Consider the following 18,629-nt stretch of genomic DNA (forward strand, 5'->3'; position numbering starts at 1 on the left):
CTGCAAGACTATGTGTTCTATACCAATGGATTAATGAAGTTTCTTGCAAAGTAAACATTTAATTTCCATTAAATTTCTCCTGGAAGAGTAAACTGTCTGAAGAAATGTAGGAAATGAAACTGAGGCAGATACCATTCCAATATTGGGCTTGTTTTGCTAATGGGTTATCCCTGTTAACAAATATACTCATGCAACTTTAGTGTCACCACATTGAATATTGATCATAATCTTCAGAAAGCTTTGTGTTGGGCTTTTCACAAATTACCAAACAGCATGACCACAATTTATGGCTCTGATAGTTTATTCTTACAATCTATTAAAAATGTACAATTCATCAGTAGCATTTTGTACGGTATTGTCACTAAAATACACTTATGTTGGATACTTATTCTATAATACCAAATATTTGAATGCTTCACTGTGATGTAGTTCTTGCCTGTCCAGTAAAATCTCAAATCAGCAGCCACACTGCTTCTGGTCCAAGGTCCAAGCATTGTGGCTTCTTTCCCTCAAAAAAGCTTCTCTTCACAGTATTCTCAATAGGCATGTCAGTTTTCTCTTTTCCATTTGGGAGACCCACTTACAGTAGAAGGCTGAGCCAAGGCCAAATCAGGGAAAAGCATGGTTGGAAAAAAATCTGGGTGTTTACAGACATAAAGGGCTTGCAAAAACAAAACCAGATTAACCCCATGATGTAAAAAAACTTTTACAGGAAGAAGGCATTAGTGAATTAAATGAACAATGATGTCAGTGGATTGGCATCTGAACTGAAAGGGTCCATTTTGTGGCACACACTTCATGTACAGATTAAGTTACAAAACAGGTATGAAAAATGAATACAGTGATTATAAACTTAAAATGAAGAAACAAATATACTTGAAGGCAAGAAATCTATTCACAGCCAGTCGCAAGGTGCAAGTAGACGGTTTCTGAAATATACAGTACACCTGGCACGAAGGATGTCAACAGTTAAATCCAGCGCTCCAGTAGAGATGGATGCAATAATGTTATCCATGGACGGGATCCAAAACATGGTGCAGATAAAGTCAAATGATGGAACAGTTGTTATAACATCTTTCTAGCGACATAGTTCAAAATACCACCTTGTTTGTAAAAGGTGACTTCCATTTGATTGTCGAACTTTGCCACAGCACTGAATGCCTTTCCTGTGTTCGTCTACAAGACAGAATATTTGATAAATTTATATAATGCAGACACACAATAACAGTTTATTTTTCCTGTTTTTTTCTGATGAATCAGGGTGGAGGGTGAAATTTCCCTGGTACTTTATTAGCTGCAACAAAGGGTGTTTATGGCAGAACAACTTGATTCTGCTCCTACTGTATGTCTTAATGAACAGCAATAGAAGACAATAAACCATAAGACCATAAGACATAGGAGCACAATTAGGCCATTCTGCACATTCCATCGTGGCTGATTGATTATCTATCCCAACCCCATTCTCCTGCTTTCACCCTGTAACCTTTGACGGCCTTACTAATCAAGAACCTATGCTTTGTGATGAGGTGTGAGAAGAACAACCCAAGACTGAACAAGGAGAGCGTGGAGAAGACTAAGGAAATCATTGTGGACATGGGGAAGGCGCAGATGAACCATCGTCCTCTGTGAATACATGGCTCCTCCATAGAGAGAGTTAAGTGTACCAGCATCCCCTTAGACTTTCTACCATCAGGCAGGAGACTCCAATGCATAAAAACAAGATTGGTCAATATGGAAAGAAGTTTCCTCCCTCAGGCCATTAGGCTTCTGAACTCCCTGCCACATCACATTCAAAGTACCAGTTCTGTACTTTAAAATATATAATTTATGCACTTTAGTTTGTTTATTTATGTGTAATCCATCTGTAGATTTCATCCTTACTTTCCTAAGTTATTATGTGTTATGTATGCTACAGTGCTTTATACTCTGGTTCAGAGAAACGTTGTCTCATTTGACGGTGTACATCAACATGGTTAAACGACAATAAACTTGACTTTAAATATACCCAATGATTTGGCCTCCACAGCCGTCTGTGGCAATGAATTCCACAGATTCACCCTCTGGCTAAAAAAATTCCTCATCGTCTTTCTAAAAGAATATCCTTCTATTCTGAGGCTGTGCCCTCTGTTCCAAGACTCCCCCACTATAGGAAACATCCTCCCAATATCCACTCTATTTAGGCCTCACAATATTCAATAAGTTTCAATGAGATCCTCCCTCATTTTTCTAAACCCCAGAGAGTACAGGCCCTGAGCAATCAAATGTTCCTCATACATTAACCCTTTCATTCTCAGGATCATTCTTGTGAATCTCCTCTGGACCCTCTCCAATGCCAGCACATCCTTCCTTAGATAAGGAGCCCAAAGCTGCTCACGATACTCCAAGTATGGTTTGGCCAATGCCTTATAACTACCAGGTTCAGGAATAGTTATTACCGCTCAACCACAGGCTCTTGAAACAGAGGGGATAACTTCATACAGCTTCACTCACTCCAAAACTGAACTGTTCACACACCTATGGATTCACTTTCAAGGACTTCATCTCATGTTATTGCTATTTATTGCTTATTTATTTACTATTATGATTTTTTTTTCTTTTTGTACTTGCACATTTTATTGTCTTTAGCTCATTGGCTGTCCATCTTGTGTGTAGTTTTTCATTGATTCTGCTGTGTTTCTTTGTATTTAATGTGAATGCCCACAAGAAAAAGAATCTCAGGCTAGTTTATAGTGACATACATGTACTTTGATAACAAATTTACTTACTTTATAAAACCTCAGCATTACATCTTTGCTTTTATATTGTAGTCCTGTTAAAATCAATGCTAACATTGTACTTGCCTTCCTTACCACTGACTTAAGCAAGTTAACCTTTAGGAAATCCTGCATGAGGACTCCCAAGTCCCTTTGCACCTCTGATTCCAGAATTTTCTCCCCATTTAGCAAATAGACTACACCTTTACTCCTTCCACTAAAGTGCATGACCATACACTTCCCTACACTATATTCCATCTGCCACTTCTTTGCCCATTCTCCTAATCTGTCTAAGTCCTTCTGCAGACACCCTGCTTCCTCAACACTACCTGCCTTACTACCCATCTTCATGGTGTTCACCAAACAGAAAAAGACTCCTTTAATCCAACTCTTTGCCCCCTGCCAATCAGCTAATCTTCTATCCATGCTAGTAACTTTCTTGTAATACCATGGGCTCTTAGTTTGTTTAGCAGCCTCATGCATGACACTTTGTGAAAGGCCTTCTGAAAATCCAAGTAAACAACATCCCCTTTGTCTCGCCTGTCTATTATTTCCAACAGATATGTCAGACAAGGTTTCCCTTCAAGGAAATCATGCTGGAAACCTATTTTATAACGTGCCTCCGAGAACCCTAAAACCCATCGTTAATAACAGACTCCAACTTCTACCCAACCACTGAGGTCAGGCTAACAGTCTTTTGCCTCCTTCTCTTCTTAAGGAGTGGAGTGACATTTGCAATGTTCCTGTCCTCCAAAAACAATTGCAAAACCAAGTGATTCTTAAAGAGATTGTGGAGGTTTGCCACCACAATCTCTTCAGCTCCTTCTTTCAGAACCCTTTGGTGTAGTCCATCTGGTCCAAGTGACTTGTCTACCTTCAGACCTTTCAGGTCCCTAACTCAACCATCTTAATTTCTCCATCTCCGCCACAACTGCTCTCAGGATGAGGCTTTTCATTCCAGAATGAAGGAAATGTCCTCTTTCTTCAAAGGGGCTTTCCTTCCTCCACCATCAATGCTGTCCTCAACTGCATCTCTTCCGTTTCACACGTCTGCTTTGAACCCATCCTCCCGCCACCCTACCAGGGATAGGGTTCCTCTTGTCCTCACCTACTACCCCAACAGCCTCCGCATTCAGCACATAATTCTCACAACTTCTGCCATCTCCAATGGGAAACCACCACTAAGCACATCTTTCCCTCCCCCACCATCTACTTTCAGCTTTCCACAGGGATCGCTCCCTTGTCCATTCATCCCTCCCCACTGATCGCTCTCCTGGCATTTATCCTTGCAAGCAAAACAAGTGCGACATCTGCCCCTACATCTCCTCCCTCACTACCATTCAGGGCCCCAAACAGTCCTTCCAGGTGAGGTGTTACTTCACCTATGAGTAGGTTGGGGTCATATACTGTGTTCAGTGCTCCCAGTGTGGGCTCCTGTATATCGATGAGACCCGACGTAGATTGGGAGACCGCTTCGCTGACCACCTACACTCTGACAGAAGCAGGATCTCCCAGTGGCCATCCATTTTAAATCCACTTCCCATTCGTATTCTGATATCTATCTGTGGCCTCCTCCACTGCTGAGGAACAACACCTTATATTCCGTCTGGGTAGCCTCCAACCTGATGGCATGAACATTGACTTCTCAAACTTCCAGTAATAACCCTCCCTCCACTTCACCACTCCCCACCCCCTTTTCCCTCTCTCATCTTATCTCCTTGCCTGCCCATCACCTCCCTCTGGCGCTCCTCCCCCTTTTTCTTTCTTCCATGGCCTCCTGTTAAGATTCCCCTTTCTCCAGCCCTGTATCTTTTCCACCAATCAGCTTCCCAGCACTTTACTTCACCCCTCCCCCTCTCAGTTTCAGCTGTCACCTCCCACCTTTTAACTCTACTCATCTTTTTTATCCCCCAGTCCTGCTGAAGGGACTCAGCCTGAAACATCGACTGTACTCTTTTCCATAGATGCTGCCTGGCCTGCTGTGTTCCTCCAACATTTTGTATGTGTGACTCCCCAACAACCTTCTCTGTAGTAATAGCAACTATACTTTTTTCTGCCCCTTGACACTCTTGAATTTCTGGCATACTACAGGTGAAGACTGATATTTCTTTGTTCTTCCATCACTACCTCTCCATGTGAGTAGAACAGGGAGCTAAACACGCAGCCTTGTGGTGCATCTATGCTGATGGTTTCTGTGGAGGAGATGCTGTTGCCAGTTGGGGTCTGCAAGTGAGGAAATCAAGGAGCCTAGTGCACAAGGAAATGCTGGTGTAAGGGGCTTCTTCTTTTATGTCACTGTGTAGTCTAATTAAAATGGTTTGTTATGTTATACTTGAGATGGCTTCTTTGTTATGTAAACTGCTGAGAAAGTCCTCCTGTTAGCAGTTTGTTTGGATCATGTTACTGATAAGATGGTGAACAAACCAATTGGGATGGATGTTATGCTTTCTGTGTGTCTGTAAGTTAGTGTGTGCACGGGTTTTTTTGGGGAGAAGGCAGGAGAGAGAGACAGAGGATGGACCAGGTGCTGTGAGTCTGCTAACAGGGTCGGATCCCGAGCAGGAGTTCGAGGTCCAGGGTGTTTGGCGAGGAGAGGAGACGGAGACGGACTCGTGTGGAGCGTCTGGTCGACCACCGTTGTTGGTCCCAGGCGGCAGGTCGAGGTGGTCTGAGGGGATCACAGAGTGAAGAAGGAGGGTCCTGAGCTCCAACTGTTTGTGCACAAAGAGATTGAACTTTGATAAGTGTGGTGCCTTTTATATTTTAGTCTCTATTAATTATATAGTTCCAGTAATACCTATAAACTGTAAATCATTTAATCGTATCTGGTGTATTGTCTGTTATTTGGGCGGGGTGGGGTACATCACGCAGCATCCACACAAACTAATTACCCAGTTTGGCGGGGCCGAAGGCTGTTTCCCTATACGACAGCGAGCCAAGCGACCCTGAGGCTGGCCGGGGGGCTATATTTGGAGGCTTTTGTCTGGGATTGGATCTAGTGGTCTGCTGTGTGGTTGCCCTGGTTAAATCAGTAATGTGTGTCTCTGTGGGTTATTTGCTGGTTGTTGCTGCATGTGCGCTGGGTGAGGTCTTTGTTCGAGTTCAGACTAGCGTTGACGAGTTGGTGGTGGGACTCGGGACTGTCCATGCTGTTGGGAGAGAGAGGAAAGAGTGGTCTGATTTGGAGGTAGTGTCTGCGAATAAATGTTCTAGCTCTGGCAGGCTCTGCCTGGCGTTTGGGATAGTGTCAAGAAGGGCGAAGGCGTGCGAGACGTGGGCGGAGCGGATCTCTCACTTGTTAGATGAGTGGCAGTGCTCGGTTGAGGGAGAGCGACAGGGATAGGTTGAAAGTTTGAGTAGGCGGGCTGGTGACAGTGTTAGAGCTGTCAGGTTCACTTACACCGTAGTGACAGCTGTCAGTTATTTGAAAGAGGGGGAAAAGTTTTCAGTGTGTTTTCTCTGGCTAGGAGGGTGGCTAAATTGCTTGCAGTGCCAGGGGGATCATTTCAGGGGATCAGCCCCTCCTTCAGTTGTTCAACTGATCCGAGAGCTGTTCGGAAACTTACTGGAAGCCCAGTGGGGGAACGGCTCGGGGTCTCTGGCAAAGCACGTTCCCAGCAATGTACCAATGAACCTCCGAAAGGAAAAGAACCTATTCCTGAAGGCTTATAGGGACCACGGCCCAGGGTGTCGTTACAGATAGAGGGAAGCGATGCTAAAGCCATCCTCGGCCCCAGGGCGCAGGTCAAGTTGTTCTACAGTTCGTTTTACAACCGGTGTCTGAAGCACTTACCCTTGACAACCGCAAGGGCACCGGAGATTTTGGGTACCAGTGCCAGTAATCATCCAGAAGACGATGACTGGTTAATGACCCTGGAGTTCATGGGGGCATTGACTGGGCACCCAGCGTGTCGAGTTGCTTCTGAGGACATGTGTAGCAGCCTTGAGCCGGTACCAAATTTAAACGAGACCCAGCGGTGGTACGGCTTGGGAAAGTAGCTGAGGGTGAGACCCTCTTAGTAGATGCTCCGAACTACCACGAGGGAGGGGAGTTGATTGCTGAAGACACCTCCATGAGAGAGAGATCGCGGCAACTGGACCCTGGCGCCGTGGAAGGCATAGGCAGCGTGTGTGCAGATTATGTGACGTGGGTTTAATGTGCTGGATCTGAGGAGTGGATGTTGCTAGATCCCAAGGAGTGCGGCTGACAAGCAGAAGACGGCCGTTCTTAGTTCCCTACAATTCTTCTGCTCCGAAAAGATGCCAAAGGACATATCCGGAGCCCCTGTAGCCTTCCTGCAGGGCATGAGGAAGACCATGGGGGAAGTGAAGGTGTGTGGAGTTTTGGCATGTGTGGAGTTTTGGCATATGTGAATGAGCGCCTAGAGCTTGGATTCACCTGGGGGGATTATAAGGCGAGGCAAGTGGCTGAGCCCGGGCGACAGAAGCGAAGTGTCAAATGTGGAGGAGCTTCTGGCCAGAGGAGTTTGGAGCAATGTGAGAAAAATGACCCGACATACCAGTTGAACTTCCTGGTGTTGGAACAGACGGTGGTGGACCTTGGGATGGAAACCCAGGTCGTCAATCTGAATCAGACACGGGGGGAGGGGGAAGATGGGATTTGCACCGCTGAACTGAGTGCTCAGAAATGCCGGCCGGAGACTGAGTGCCGCACTTGTGGGACGACCACTGCAGACTTGGAATTCATGCTTGTCAACGTGGAGAAGGAGAAACAGAATTCCAAGCCGACACTGTGGTCATGTACTGATGAATTAATCCAGCGAGACGAAACAATGACCCACCTTCAAAGGGATCACCAGAAACTCAACATATCGATTCAGAAAAGATCGGAAGACTTACAAGTTGGGGAAGATCAAGGAAGTGTTCTGACTAAGGCCAACAGAAAACCGAGAGCCCAGGGAGGGGAGTTTGACTACACTCCCGAGGAGGTGAAGAAATGGAGGACAGATCTCGGAAAAGGGAGGCAGATGTTTGAAAGGAACCTGAAGATGACTATCGCGAGTTTAAATGAAGTGGAAAAACTGTAAGTTGACCTGGAAGACGTCATCAGGAAGAAAAAACTGGAGGCTGAACACCCTTTAACTGCTGCTTTTCAGGTCAGGATGGAAGAAGCTGGTGGGGTAACTGCGTCCCAGATTGAGATGGCCAAGAACCGTGAGTCAGAACTGCTGAGGCTGTGGCGAGAGTTGAAGGAGTCCCCGAAGAAGCCGTCGTCTCGACTGCAGGAGGCTGAAGGGGTAGCCCCGACTAAATGCTTCAGTTTGGAGAAACTCAAACAGCAGCTACTGATTGAGGAAATGAGGAAGAATACGGATTCGAAGGATGATGTGCTGGACATGTGGTACCTGCTGCTTTTCACTAACTTTACCATGATTGAGGAAGAGACCTTTGGCCCTTCTCCCACTGAGTCAGGTGTAGTGGCGAGGGCTAGCTGTGGGCAGTCTGGGTTACAGCAGGACCAGGAAGGAAAAGAAGCAGGGCCCCGGACACGGGACAGGGGGCTCCGAGTTGTAATGGTGGCCTGAGTGAGAGAGGAGTTGGCAAGCAGAACCGAGGTATCCCTAGTAGTGTCCGAGCCTTTAGGGTTTAGGTGAGAGGGTATGGAGGTCTCGGAGGATTAGGAAGCTCCCAGATAGGTTGGCTTATGTAGCGCCCGTAGTACTGTTTGGGGAGCAATGTCACTGTGTATATCTGGATGGGTTTTTGTGTCTGTAGGACTGGTTGGCGAGTTATTTAGAAGTTATGAGGACATGACTTTATTTGGTGGGGGGAGGGTGTAAGGGGTTTCTTATTTTATGTTACTGCATAGTCTAATTAAAATGGCTTCTTTGTTAACTGCTGAGAAAGTCCTCCTGCTAGCAGTTTGTTTGGATCATGTTACTGATAAGATGGTGAACAAACCAATTGGGATGGATGTTATGCTTTCTGTGTGTCTGTAAGTTAGTGTATGTGCAGGTTTTTTTGGGGAGAAGGCGGGAGAGAGACAGAGGATGGACCAGGTGCTGTGAGTCCACTAACAGGGTTGGACACCGAGCAGGAGTCCAAGGTCCAGGGTGTTCGGCGAGGAGAGGAGACGAAGACGGACTCGTGTGGAGCGTCTGGTCGACCACCGTTGTTGGTCCCAGGCGGCTGGTTGAGGTGGTCTGAGGGGTCGCAGGGTGAAGAAGGAGGGTCCTGAGCTCCAACTGTTTGTGCACGAAGAGATTGAACTTTCATAAGTGTGGCTCCTTTTATATTTTATTCTCTATTAATTATATAGTTCCAGTAATATCTATAAACTGTAAATCATTTAATCGTATCTGGTGTATTGTCTGTTATTTGGGCGGAGTGTGGTACATCACGCAGCATCCACACAAACTAATTACCCAGTTTGGTGGGGCCGAGGGCTGTTTCCCTAGACGATAGCGAACCGAGCGACCCTGAGGCTGGCCAGGGGGGCTACACTGAGAACTAGGTTTTGCAGCTTATTGATTTAGTTTTGAGGGGTTGATAGTGCTGAAGGCAGAGCCATAGCCAATGAGCAGCATCCTGATGTACAGACCTTCACTGTGCAGATGTTCCAGGGCTGAGTGAGCAGCCAATGAAATGGTATCTGCTGTTAACCTCTTGTGACAGCAGGCAAATTGGAGTGGATCCAAATCGCTCCTCAGGCAGGAGTTGATATGTTTCATCACCAATCTCTAAAAGCCCTTCATCACAGTGGATTAAAGTTCTACTGAACAGTAGTCAGTGAGGCAGTTCCCTACATTGTTCTTGGGCACCAGTATCATTCAAGCCTGCTTGAAGCAGGTGGGTACCTCAGATGCCAAACACTCCAGCCAGTTGATTAGCATTGGTCGTCAGTACTTAGCCAAGTACATTGATTGGGCAGATGCTTTCCATAAGTTCATCCTCCTGGAGGATGCTCTCACATCAGCCTCAGCGAATAAAATCATAGGGTCTTTGTGAGATCGTGAAGGTGTCTCCATGTTCTGTCGGTCAAAGGAAGAATAAAAGATATTGAGCTCAGCTGGGGGCAAACCCTTGTTGTCACATACGTTGCTTAGTTTTATTTTGTAGGAGGTGATAGCACTCAAGCCCTGCCACAGCAGTCTAGCACCCTTCTGTGATTCAGTTTTAGTCCGGAATTGCTACTTTGCATGTGCGATGCCTTTCTGAAGGATGTAACTGGACCTCTTGTACTTTTGTGGATCGCCAGACCTGAACGCCTCTGATCTGGTCCTCAGCAGACTGAGGACCTCTTGGTTCATCCAGGGCCTCTGGTTGGGGAAAACTGAATAATTTTGTGGGGACATACTTATTTGCTAAATGCAATACTCAGTAAAAGTGTTTGCTTAACATCTGCCTTTGAGGTGTATGTAAACTGCTGTCAGCGTCATGGAGAACTCTCTCAGCAAGTAACATGATGGCACTTAATCATTAGATGTCCCAGGTCAGGAGAACAAGAGTGTCATAAGACCACTATGTCTAAACAACACTAAGAGCTTATCATGAAACACAGACCCCTACCCTTTGTCTTCATCAATCCATCTAGTAGATCGAGAACACTCGGGGTGCATTGCTTGTCTTGAGTAAGCCACGTACCAGTGAAACAGAGCACATAGCAATCCCTCATTTTCCTCTGATACATCAATCTTTCCTTTCGAGGAAAGATTGTTTTTTAGCAACTGTACATGAGCTCACAAGATACTGGGTAGAGAAGTTTCACACCCTGATGCTTATGTCTGGCTTAAAGATCTCCCCTCCATCCTCTCTTCTGGTGATGAACGAACTTCATTTGCTTGAAGGTGTCGTATCTGCATTCTGAAGAGTAAAGTTTGCCAAGTCCTCCAGGAGATTGCAAAATCACTAGTTTGTTTACACTGTTCAAAAGTACATTTCTTAATGTGAAATTATAAGCTTCAGATTGCAGTGATAATAGTTCAAAAATATATCTCGAAGTTTTGTGAGCTACTTGCAAAACTTCACCGTATATCACCAGCACCATTTGTGATGTTGCTGCCTTGGTTTAGCTGTCTTCCGTTCTGATTTATACTTGCACAACCAAAGACAGCATGCAATGCTTAAAAAGTACAGGTATGCGTCGCTTAACGTCCACGATACATTCTGTGAAATCGGATGTTATGTGATTTGTACGTTGTACGAACACCATACTATATACTTAGCAAACCTATACGGAATACTGTAGTGTACCTGCATTGACTAAATCTATGTCATTAGCAATTTCTCTATATCCGATATAGGTCCCTCTCACATTTTCATGAGCCTTGTAGTTCTCAGTGAAGCCGATCCTTTAACAGCTTCGAGAATTTTTTCTTTGTTTTTCAGGATTGTCGTGATTGTCGAGTGTGACATGCCTAAATCCCGAGCAATAGCATTCACTGGTTTTCCAACTTCATATTGTTTAATAACCTTTTGTTTCACTTCCAAGTCAATACTTTTCCTTTGCCTCTTGCTGCTGCTATCACTAGGAGTGGTTTTGCTGCATTTGGAAGCCATGATGCACCTTACGGTAATATTTTCGAAAGAAAATTAAACAGAGAGATAACACTACGACACTCAAGAGACGTGCGATACACGCAACGGATTGGTTACATCCGTTACATCACGTTCTCCAATCTACGGACATATATGCAATTGGACATTATCCGAATGGATGTTAAGCGGCGCACATCTGTAATCTACACTAAAAGTTCTGCACATACCGTTATATCCACTGTTATTCCTGGAGACAAATCTTCAGGAATTATTATCGTATACCGCTCCTTTCCGGTGAGTCCTAGCTTATCTACATTTTCATCTGGAAGAAACTGAAGGGGAATGACACCCATTCCAATCAAGTGATTCTTGTGCATTTTCTCATAGCTCTCAGCTAGAATAGCTTTCACGCCCTGCAGAGGATACAAGAGGATTAGAGTAGCAAATTAAAGCAGAAGTTAATGGTGATTCTTATAAAGTCAACAGAAAGGAACTGTACCAGCAAATATGGTCCTTTGGCAGCCCAATCCCTCGAACTACCCAAGCCATATTTTTTCCCAGCTAAGATGATTAATGAAAATCCTTCCCTCTGGTATCGCTCTGCTGCATCAAACACATCGAGCTGCAAAGGTAAAATAAAAGAATACAGCATAAGCATAAAGAGAAATATGCAAACCATTTTATTCTTCTGTTAAAGTATAAATGATCCCAAGTACTTACTGTTTGACCAGAGGGTATGTGTAATGTTTTAGGTGCAGTTTTGCCAATAAATTTGTTCAGGAGCCTAATATTGGCAAAGGTCCCTCGGGTCATCACAGCATCGTTACCCCTTCGGGCTCCGTAAGAATTAAACTCACGGGGAGTGAGGCTGAAGGTAAAAATAAGAATTTACATACAAATTATTGATGATTTTCTCAATTTCTCTTTGAAAACTGGGTTATTGTTTTAACTGAATTCACAAAGAGAGATAAGGATTGGTATAATATTTAATCCAACCCAAAGTGAACGGCACAGGAATAAATTAATGAGCTGCATTGCAAATGGGACTTAGCACAGAAAGTCCCAATTTAACACAGTGTATCCTTGCTGGTCGTAAAGAGTCACTAAGTAAAAGTGGCAGGCCAGCAAATCCAGGGCAAAAATCAAAAAGGGCCACTTTTCAACATAATTATATAAGGGCTAAGAGTGTAGTAAAAGCGAGCCTGAAAGCTTTGTGTGTCAATGCAAGGAGCATTCGTAACAAGGTGGATGAATTAAAAGTGCAGATTGTTATTAATGAATATGATATAGTTGGGATCACAGAGACATGGCTCCAGGGTGACCAAGGATGGGAGCTCAACATTCAGGGATATTCAATATTCAGGAGGGATAGACATGAATGAAAAGGAGGTGGGGTAGCATTGCTGGTTAGAGAGGAGATTAACGCAATAGAAAGTAAGGACATTAGCCGGGAGGATGTGGAATCGATATGGGTAGAGCTGCATAACACTAAGGGGCAGAAAACGCTGGTGGGAGTTGTGTACAGGCCACCTAACAGTAGTAGTGAGGTTGATGATGGTATTAAACAGGAAATTAGAAATGTGTGCAATAAAGGAACAGCAGTTATAATGGGTGACTTCAATCTACATATAGATTGGGTGAACCAAATTGGTAAGGGTGCTGAGGAAGAGGATTTCTTGGAATGTATGCAGGATGGTTTTTTTGGACCAACATGTCAAGGAACCAACTAGAGAGCAGGCTATTCTAGACTGGGTATTGAGCAATGAGGAAGGTTAATTGGCAATCTTGTCGTGAGAGGCCCCTTGGGTAAGAGTGACCATAATATGGTGGAATTCTTCATTAAGATGGAGAGTGACATAGTTAATTCAGAAACAAAGGTTCTGAACTTAAAGAAGGGTAACTTTGAAGGTATGAGACGTGAATTAGCTAAGATAGACTGGCAAATGACACTTAAAGGGTTGACGGTGGATATACAATGGCAAGCATCTAAAGATCGCATGGATGCACTACAATAATTGTTCATCCCCAGTTTGGCAAAAGAATAAATCAAGGAAGGTAGTGCACCCGTGGCTGACAAGGGAAATTAGGGATAGTATCAATTCCAAAGAAGAAGCATACAAATTAGCCAGAAAAAGTGGCACACCTGAGGACTGGGAGAAATTCAGAGTCCAGCAGAGGAGAACAAAGGGCTTAATTAGGAAGGGGAAAAAAGATTATGAGAGAAAACTGGCAGGGAACATAAAAACTGACTGTAAAAGCTTTTATAGATATGTGAAAAGAAGAAGATTCGTTAAGACAAATGTAGGTCCCCTACAGACAGAAACAGGTGAATTGATTATGGGGAACAAGGACATGGCAGACCAATTGAATAACTACTTTGGTTCTGTCTTCACTAAGGAGGACATAAATAATCTTCCGGAAATAGTAGGGGACAGAGGGTCCAGTGAGATGGAGGAACTGAGGGAAATACATGTTAGTAGGGAAGTGGTGTTAGGTAACTTGAAGGGATCAAAGGCAGATAAATCCCCAGGGCCAGATGGTCTGCATCTCAGAGTGCTTAAGGAAGTAGCCCAAGAAATAGTGGATGCATTAGTGATAATTTTTCAAAACTCTTTAGATTCTGGACTAGTTCCTGAGGATTGGAGGGTGGCTAATGTAACCCCACTTTTTAAAAAAGGAGGGAGAGAGAAACTGGGGAATTATAGACCGGTTAGCCTAACATCGGTGGTGGGGAAAATGCTAGAGTCAGTTATCAAAGATGTGATAACAGCACATTTGGAAAGCAGTGAAATCATTGGACAAAGTCAGCATGGATTTGTGAAAGGAAAATCATGTTTGACGAACCTCATAGAATTTTTTGAGGATGTAACTAGTAGAGTGGATGGGGGAGAACCAGTGTATGTGGTATATTTAGATCTTCAAAAGGCTTTTGACAAGGTCCCACACAGGAGATTAGTGTGCAAACTTAAAGCACACGGTATTGGGGGTAAGGCATTGATGTGGATAGAGAATTGGTTGGCAGACAGGAAGCAAATAGTGGGAATAAACGGGACCTTTTCAGAATGGCAGGCAGTGACTAGTGGGGTACCGCAAGGCTCAGTGCTGGGACCCCAGTTGTTTACCATATGTATTAATGACTTAGATGAGGGAATTAAACGCAGCATCTCCAAGTTTGCGGATGACACGAAGCTGGGCGGCAGTGTTAGCTGTGAGGAGGATGCTAAGAGGATGCAGGGTGACTTGGATAGTTTAGGTGAGTGGACAAATTCATGACAGATGCATTTTAATGTGGATAAATGTGAGGTTATCCACTTTGGTGGCAAAAATAGGAAAACAGATTATTATCTGAATGGTGGCCGATTAGGAAAAGGGGAGGTGCAACGAGACCTGGGTGTCATTATACACCAGTCATTGAAAGTGGGCATGCAGGTACAGCAGACGGTGAAAAAGGCGACTGGTATGCTGGCATTCATAGCAAGAGGATTCAAGTACAGGAGCAGGGAGGTACTACTGCAGTTGTACAAGGCCTTGATGAGACCACACCTGGAGTATTGTGTGCAGTTTTGGTCCCCTAATCTAAGGAAAGACATCCTTGCCATAGAGGGAGTACAAAGAAGGTTCACCAGATTGATTCCTGGGATGGCAGGACTTTCATATGATGAAAGACTGAATCAACTAGGCTTATACTCATTGGAATTTAGAAGATTGAGGGGGGATCTTATTGAAACATAAAATCCTAATGGGATTGGACAGGCTAGATGCAGGAAGATTGTTCCCGATGTTGGGGAAGTCCAGAACGAGGGTTCACAGTTTGAAGATAAAGGGGAAACCTTTTAGGACCGAGATTAGGAAAAACTTCTTCACGCAGAGAGTGGTGAATCTGTGGAATTCTCTGCCACAGGAAACAGTTGAGGCCAGTTCTTGGCTATATTTAAGAGGGAGTTAGATATGGCCCTTGTGGCTAAAGGGATCAGGAGGTATGGAAGGAAGGCTGGTACAGGGTTCTGAGTTGGATGATCAGCCATGATCATACTGAATGGCGGTGCAGGCTTGAAGGGCCGAATGGCCTACTCCTGCACCTATTTTCTATGTTTCTAAGCGTTGTCGGAGCCACTTGTCCACATGAATGCAGGTTTCAGTATATCACTGAAAGTCACTGCTTCAAACAACCTCTCAGACAAGGAAGTTCCGAAAAGATTCCAACCTATGGCTGACAAAATCTTCAACTCCTGCTAACATTTCTAACAATGACATTGTATCAACAACATTATTTTTGAAGAGAATAGAGTGGCCTGTTTTTTGAACCAAAATTTGATTTGGAAAATTAGAAGCTGTTGTTCTAAAGAGCACTTTGTTCTATTTCAGATTTTTATAATCAAGTTATTTTCTTTTTAAATCAATTCAATTGAATTGGTTTATTTAGTTTGTATACCTTTAGTAAGAGATCCAACACTCTCACTTTAAACACCGTAATGAACAGTAATAGAGTGAAAATGCTGGCCCAAACTTACCCCCTGGAGGTCAGATATCTAGCTGCAGCACTGTTACGGGCTATACTGCCAGCTGGGGAGATGTGGTCAGTGGTAACAGAGTCTCCCAGGTGTAGCAAGACATGGGCGTTTTCAATGGACTGAGGGCAGCCGGGCTCTTTGGTCTAAAGAAAGAAAAAGGAAAGATGAATTGAAATGAAGACAACACATAAATGATTGTGACCACATTCACAATTACAGTAAAGATTGCATTTTATTTTTATACTATAACATTTCTAAGACCAGTATGTGTCCACCGGCTTCCAAATAGGGGATAAAAGCGAGAGGCTGGGGCAAAAACAGAATAGGAAATGATTTCAGCCACCAACAGATCTAAATACCTCAACTCCATTCTATCCCGCTTGGTCCTGTCCCTTCCCATCCACATCCCGACGTTTCACATGCTCTCAATCTCAACAACTTACAATTCTTTGGCCTTGACCAAATCATTGTCGCCATGGTTGTCCAGTCCCTGTACACTTCTATTCTCCCATCAAGGAGGTCTCAAAGCTCTTCACTTCTTTCTTTACAAAAGACCCAGCCAGGTCCCCTCCTCCATCAGGCAGAACTGGTCCTCACTCTCAGCATTTTCTCCTTTGGCTCCTCCCGCTTTCTCCAAACTCAAGAGCTAGGCATGGGCACTCGCATGGGCCCCAGCTATTCCTCCCTTTTCATTGTCTATATCACACAGTCCATGTTCCAAACCTTCGCTATATTGATGCTGCTTCATGGACACACACTGAACTGATCAATTTCATTAACTTTGCCTCCAACTTTCACCCTGCCCTTAAACTCACTTGGTTCATTCAGAAATGGACCTCTCTCCCCTCTTTCAATCTGTCAGTCTCCACCTTTGGAGACAAGTTATCTACCAGTACATTTCCTAAACCTATCGATTCCCATGGCTATACTTCCTCACAACCTATCTTCTGTAAAAATGATGTCCCCCTTTCTCAGTTCGTCTCTACCACATATGTTCCCAGGATTGGGCCTTCCTTTCCGCCATTGAAGCTGCCTTCACCCGCATTGCCTCCATTTCCCAGACATCCACACTGACCCCATTTTCCGAACACCTTAACAGGGATAGAGTTCCTTACCTACCACCCCATGAGCCTCTGCATCCAACACATCATTCTTCACAAGTTCCGCCGTCTTCAAAGGGACCCTACCACCAAAATTATCTTTACTCCCTACTCTCGCCCATTCTCCACCTCTCCGCTTTCCGCAGGGATTGCTCCCTTCGTGACTCCCTTGACCATTCATCCCACCCTACTAACCTCCCTCATGGTACATTTCCCTGCAAGCAATGCCACACCTCCTCCCTCACCTCCATTCAGAAGCCCAAACATTCCTTCCAGATGAGGCAACACTTCACCTGTGAATCTGTTGGGGTAGTCTATTGTATTCGGTGCTCCAGGTGCGGCCTCCTCTATATTGGGGAGACCCAACGCAAATTGGGCAACTGCTTTGTCGAACACTATGCTTCATCCGCCAAAAGCGTAATTTCCAGTGGCCAACCATTTTTATTCCTATCCCCATAGCAGCTCTGCAAGTCAGTCCATGACTTCCTCTTTTGCCACTCTTAGGTTGGAGGAGCAACAGCTTATATTCCATCTGAGTAGCCTCCAATCTGATGACATGAACATCAATTTCTCCTTCCGGTAATTTTTTCTCTCTTTCTTTTCGCCTCTCCTTCCCTTTTCTTCTATTCCCCACCTTGGCCTCTTACTCTTCTCCTCACCTGCCTATCATCTTCACTTGGTTGGTTCCTCTCCTTCTTCCCTTTCTCCCATCACCCACTCTCCTCTCCTTTCAGATTCCTTCTTCTCCAACTCTTCACCTTTAGCACCCACCTGACTTCCCCTACAACCTTCTAGCTTGTTCTCCTTCCCTTACTCCCACCTTTTTATTCTGGCATTCTCCCCCTTTCTTCCCAGTCCTGATAAAGCGTCCTGGACCGAAATGTTAATGTTTATTCATTTTCATAGATGCTACCTGACCAGCTGAATTCCTCCAGCATTTTGTGTGAGTTGATCTAAATATTTTGACTGGTGACATTTGCAATATGATTCTAGCAATCTAACTACACCATGCTACAGTCTAAAATCACCAACATCATTGTTAAATGAAAAAAAATTCAGCTGGTTCATTACACTCTATTAAAGGATGGTTTCAAGTTAGCTACTAAATCACTATCTAATATTCTGGAACAGAAGGACAGATATTTGTTCAATTGTAAAAAAAATACAGAATATATTGAGTGTAAATTTTCCAGCTATCCTTTTCTATATTTCACTGGGCAAAAACTGAATGCATAAATTCATGTAGGAGGAGAATGGGAGAATCTAATCCTCATCATTTGAGCAAAACGGCGACGGCTGTAGTTAATGGAACTGAACTCCGTTAGCTGGGCACAACACACTGCAGCTATTTTCCAGTCAGTGATGAAATTCTACTTCAGCTATGGCCTGACACAGACTTAAGTTTTAAGTTGTTTGGGTTCACAGTGAAAGCTCTCAATTACCAAGCCACAATTCTCTGAAAAGGAAACAAAAGCTGGCATAAAGCTCCTTGTGCAGAGAGCATGGTGAAACTCTTCCACAGATGAAGCCAGGATTTGCTAAGTCTTTGCTGCTCACCTTGTCACAACGATGACCATCCATGCCTCTCACAGATGCTGCTGGACCCGCTGTTGTGGCAGATTCTGTATCTGCAGTTACTTGTGTCTGTTTCCCACTCATTGCTGTCCTTTACCATCTCCACCTATATACATCTTAAAAATCCACCCAAATGGCCATCGTGCACTTAATTCTTCAAGTATTTCCCGTAATGGGGAGGAAGTCGATGG

At 44.3% G+C, this 18,629-nt stretch overlaps 1 protein-coding gene across 1 annotated transcript in view; it reads right to left on the reverse strand.

Annotated features, from left to right (window-relative positions):
* Nucleotides 1-265: 265 nt before the first annotated feature.
* Nucleotides 266-18,629, reverse strand: part of ireb2 (iron-responsive element binding protein 2) — a 59,959-nt gene continuing 41,595 nt past the window's right edge. The window contains exons 18-22 of the mRNA XM_063070939.1: nt 15,764-15,906; nt 11,973-12,120; nt 11,752-11,874; nt 11,480-11,665; nt 266-1,176 (exon numbers count right to left, since the gene is read on the reverse strand). Of these exons, the coding sequence (XP_062927009.1) occupies nt 1,066-1,176; nt 11,480-11,665; nt 11,752-11,874; nt 11,973-12,120; nt 15,764-15,906 (711 nt within the window). The 3' untranslated portion in view covers nt 266-1,065. The remainder of the gene's footprint in view (nt 1,177-11,479; nt 11,666-11,751; nt 11,875-11,972; nt 12,121-15,763; nt 15,907-18,629) is intronic.

Source organism: Mobula hypostoma, chromosome 18 (assembly GCF_963921235.1).
Source record: "Mobula hypostoma chromosome 18, sMobHyp1.1, whole genome shotgun sequence".
Taxonomy (NCBI): Eukaryota; Metazoa; Chordata; class Chondrichthyes; order Myliobatiformes; family Myliobatidae; genus Mobula; species Mobula hypostoma.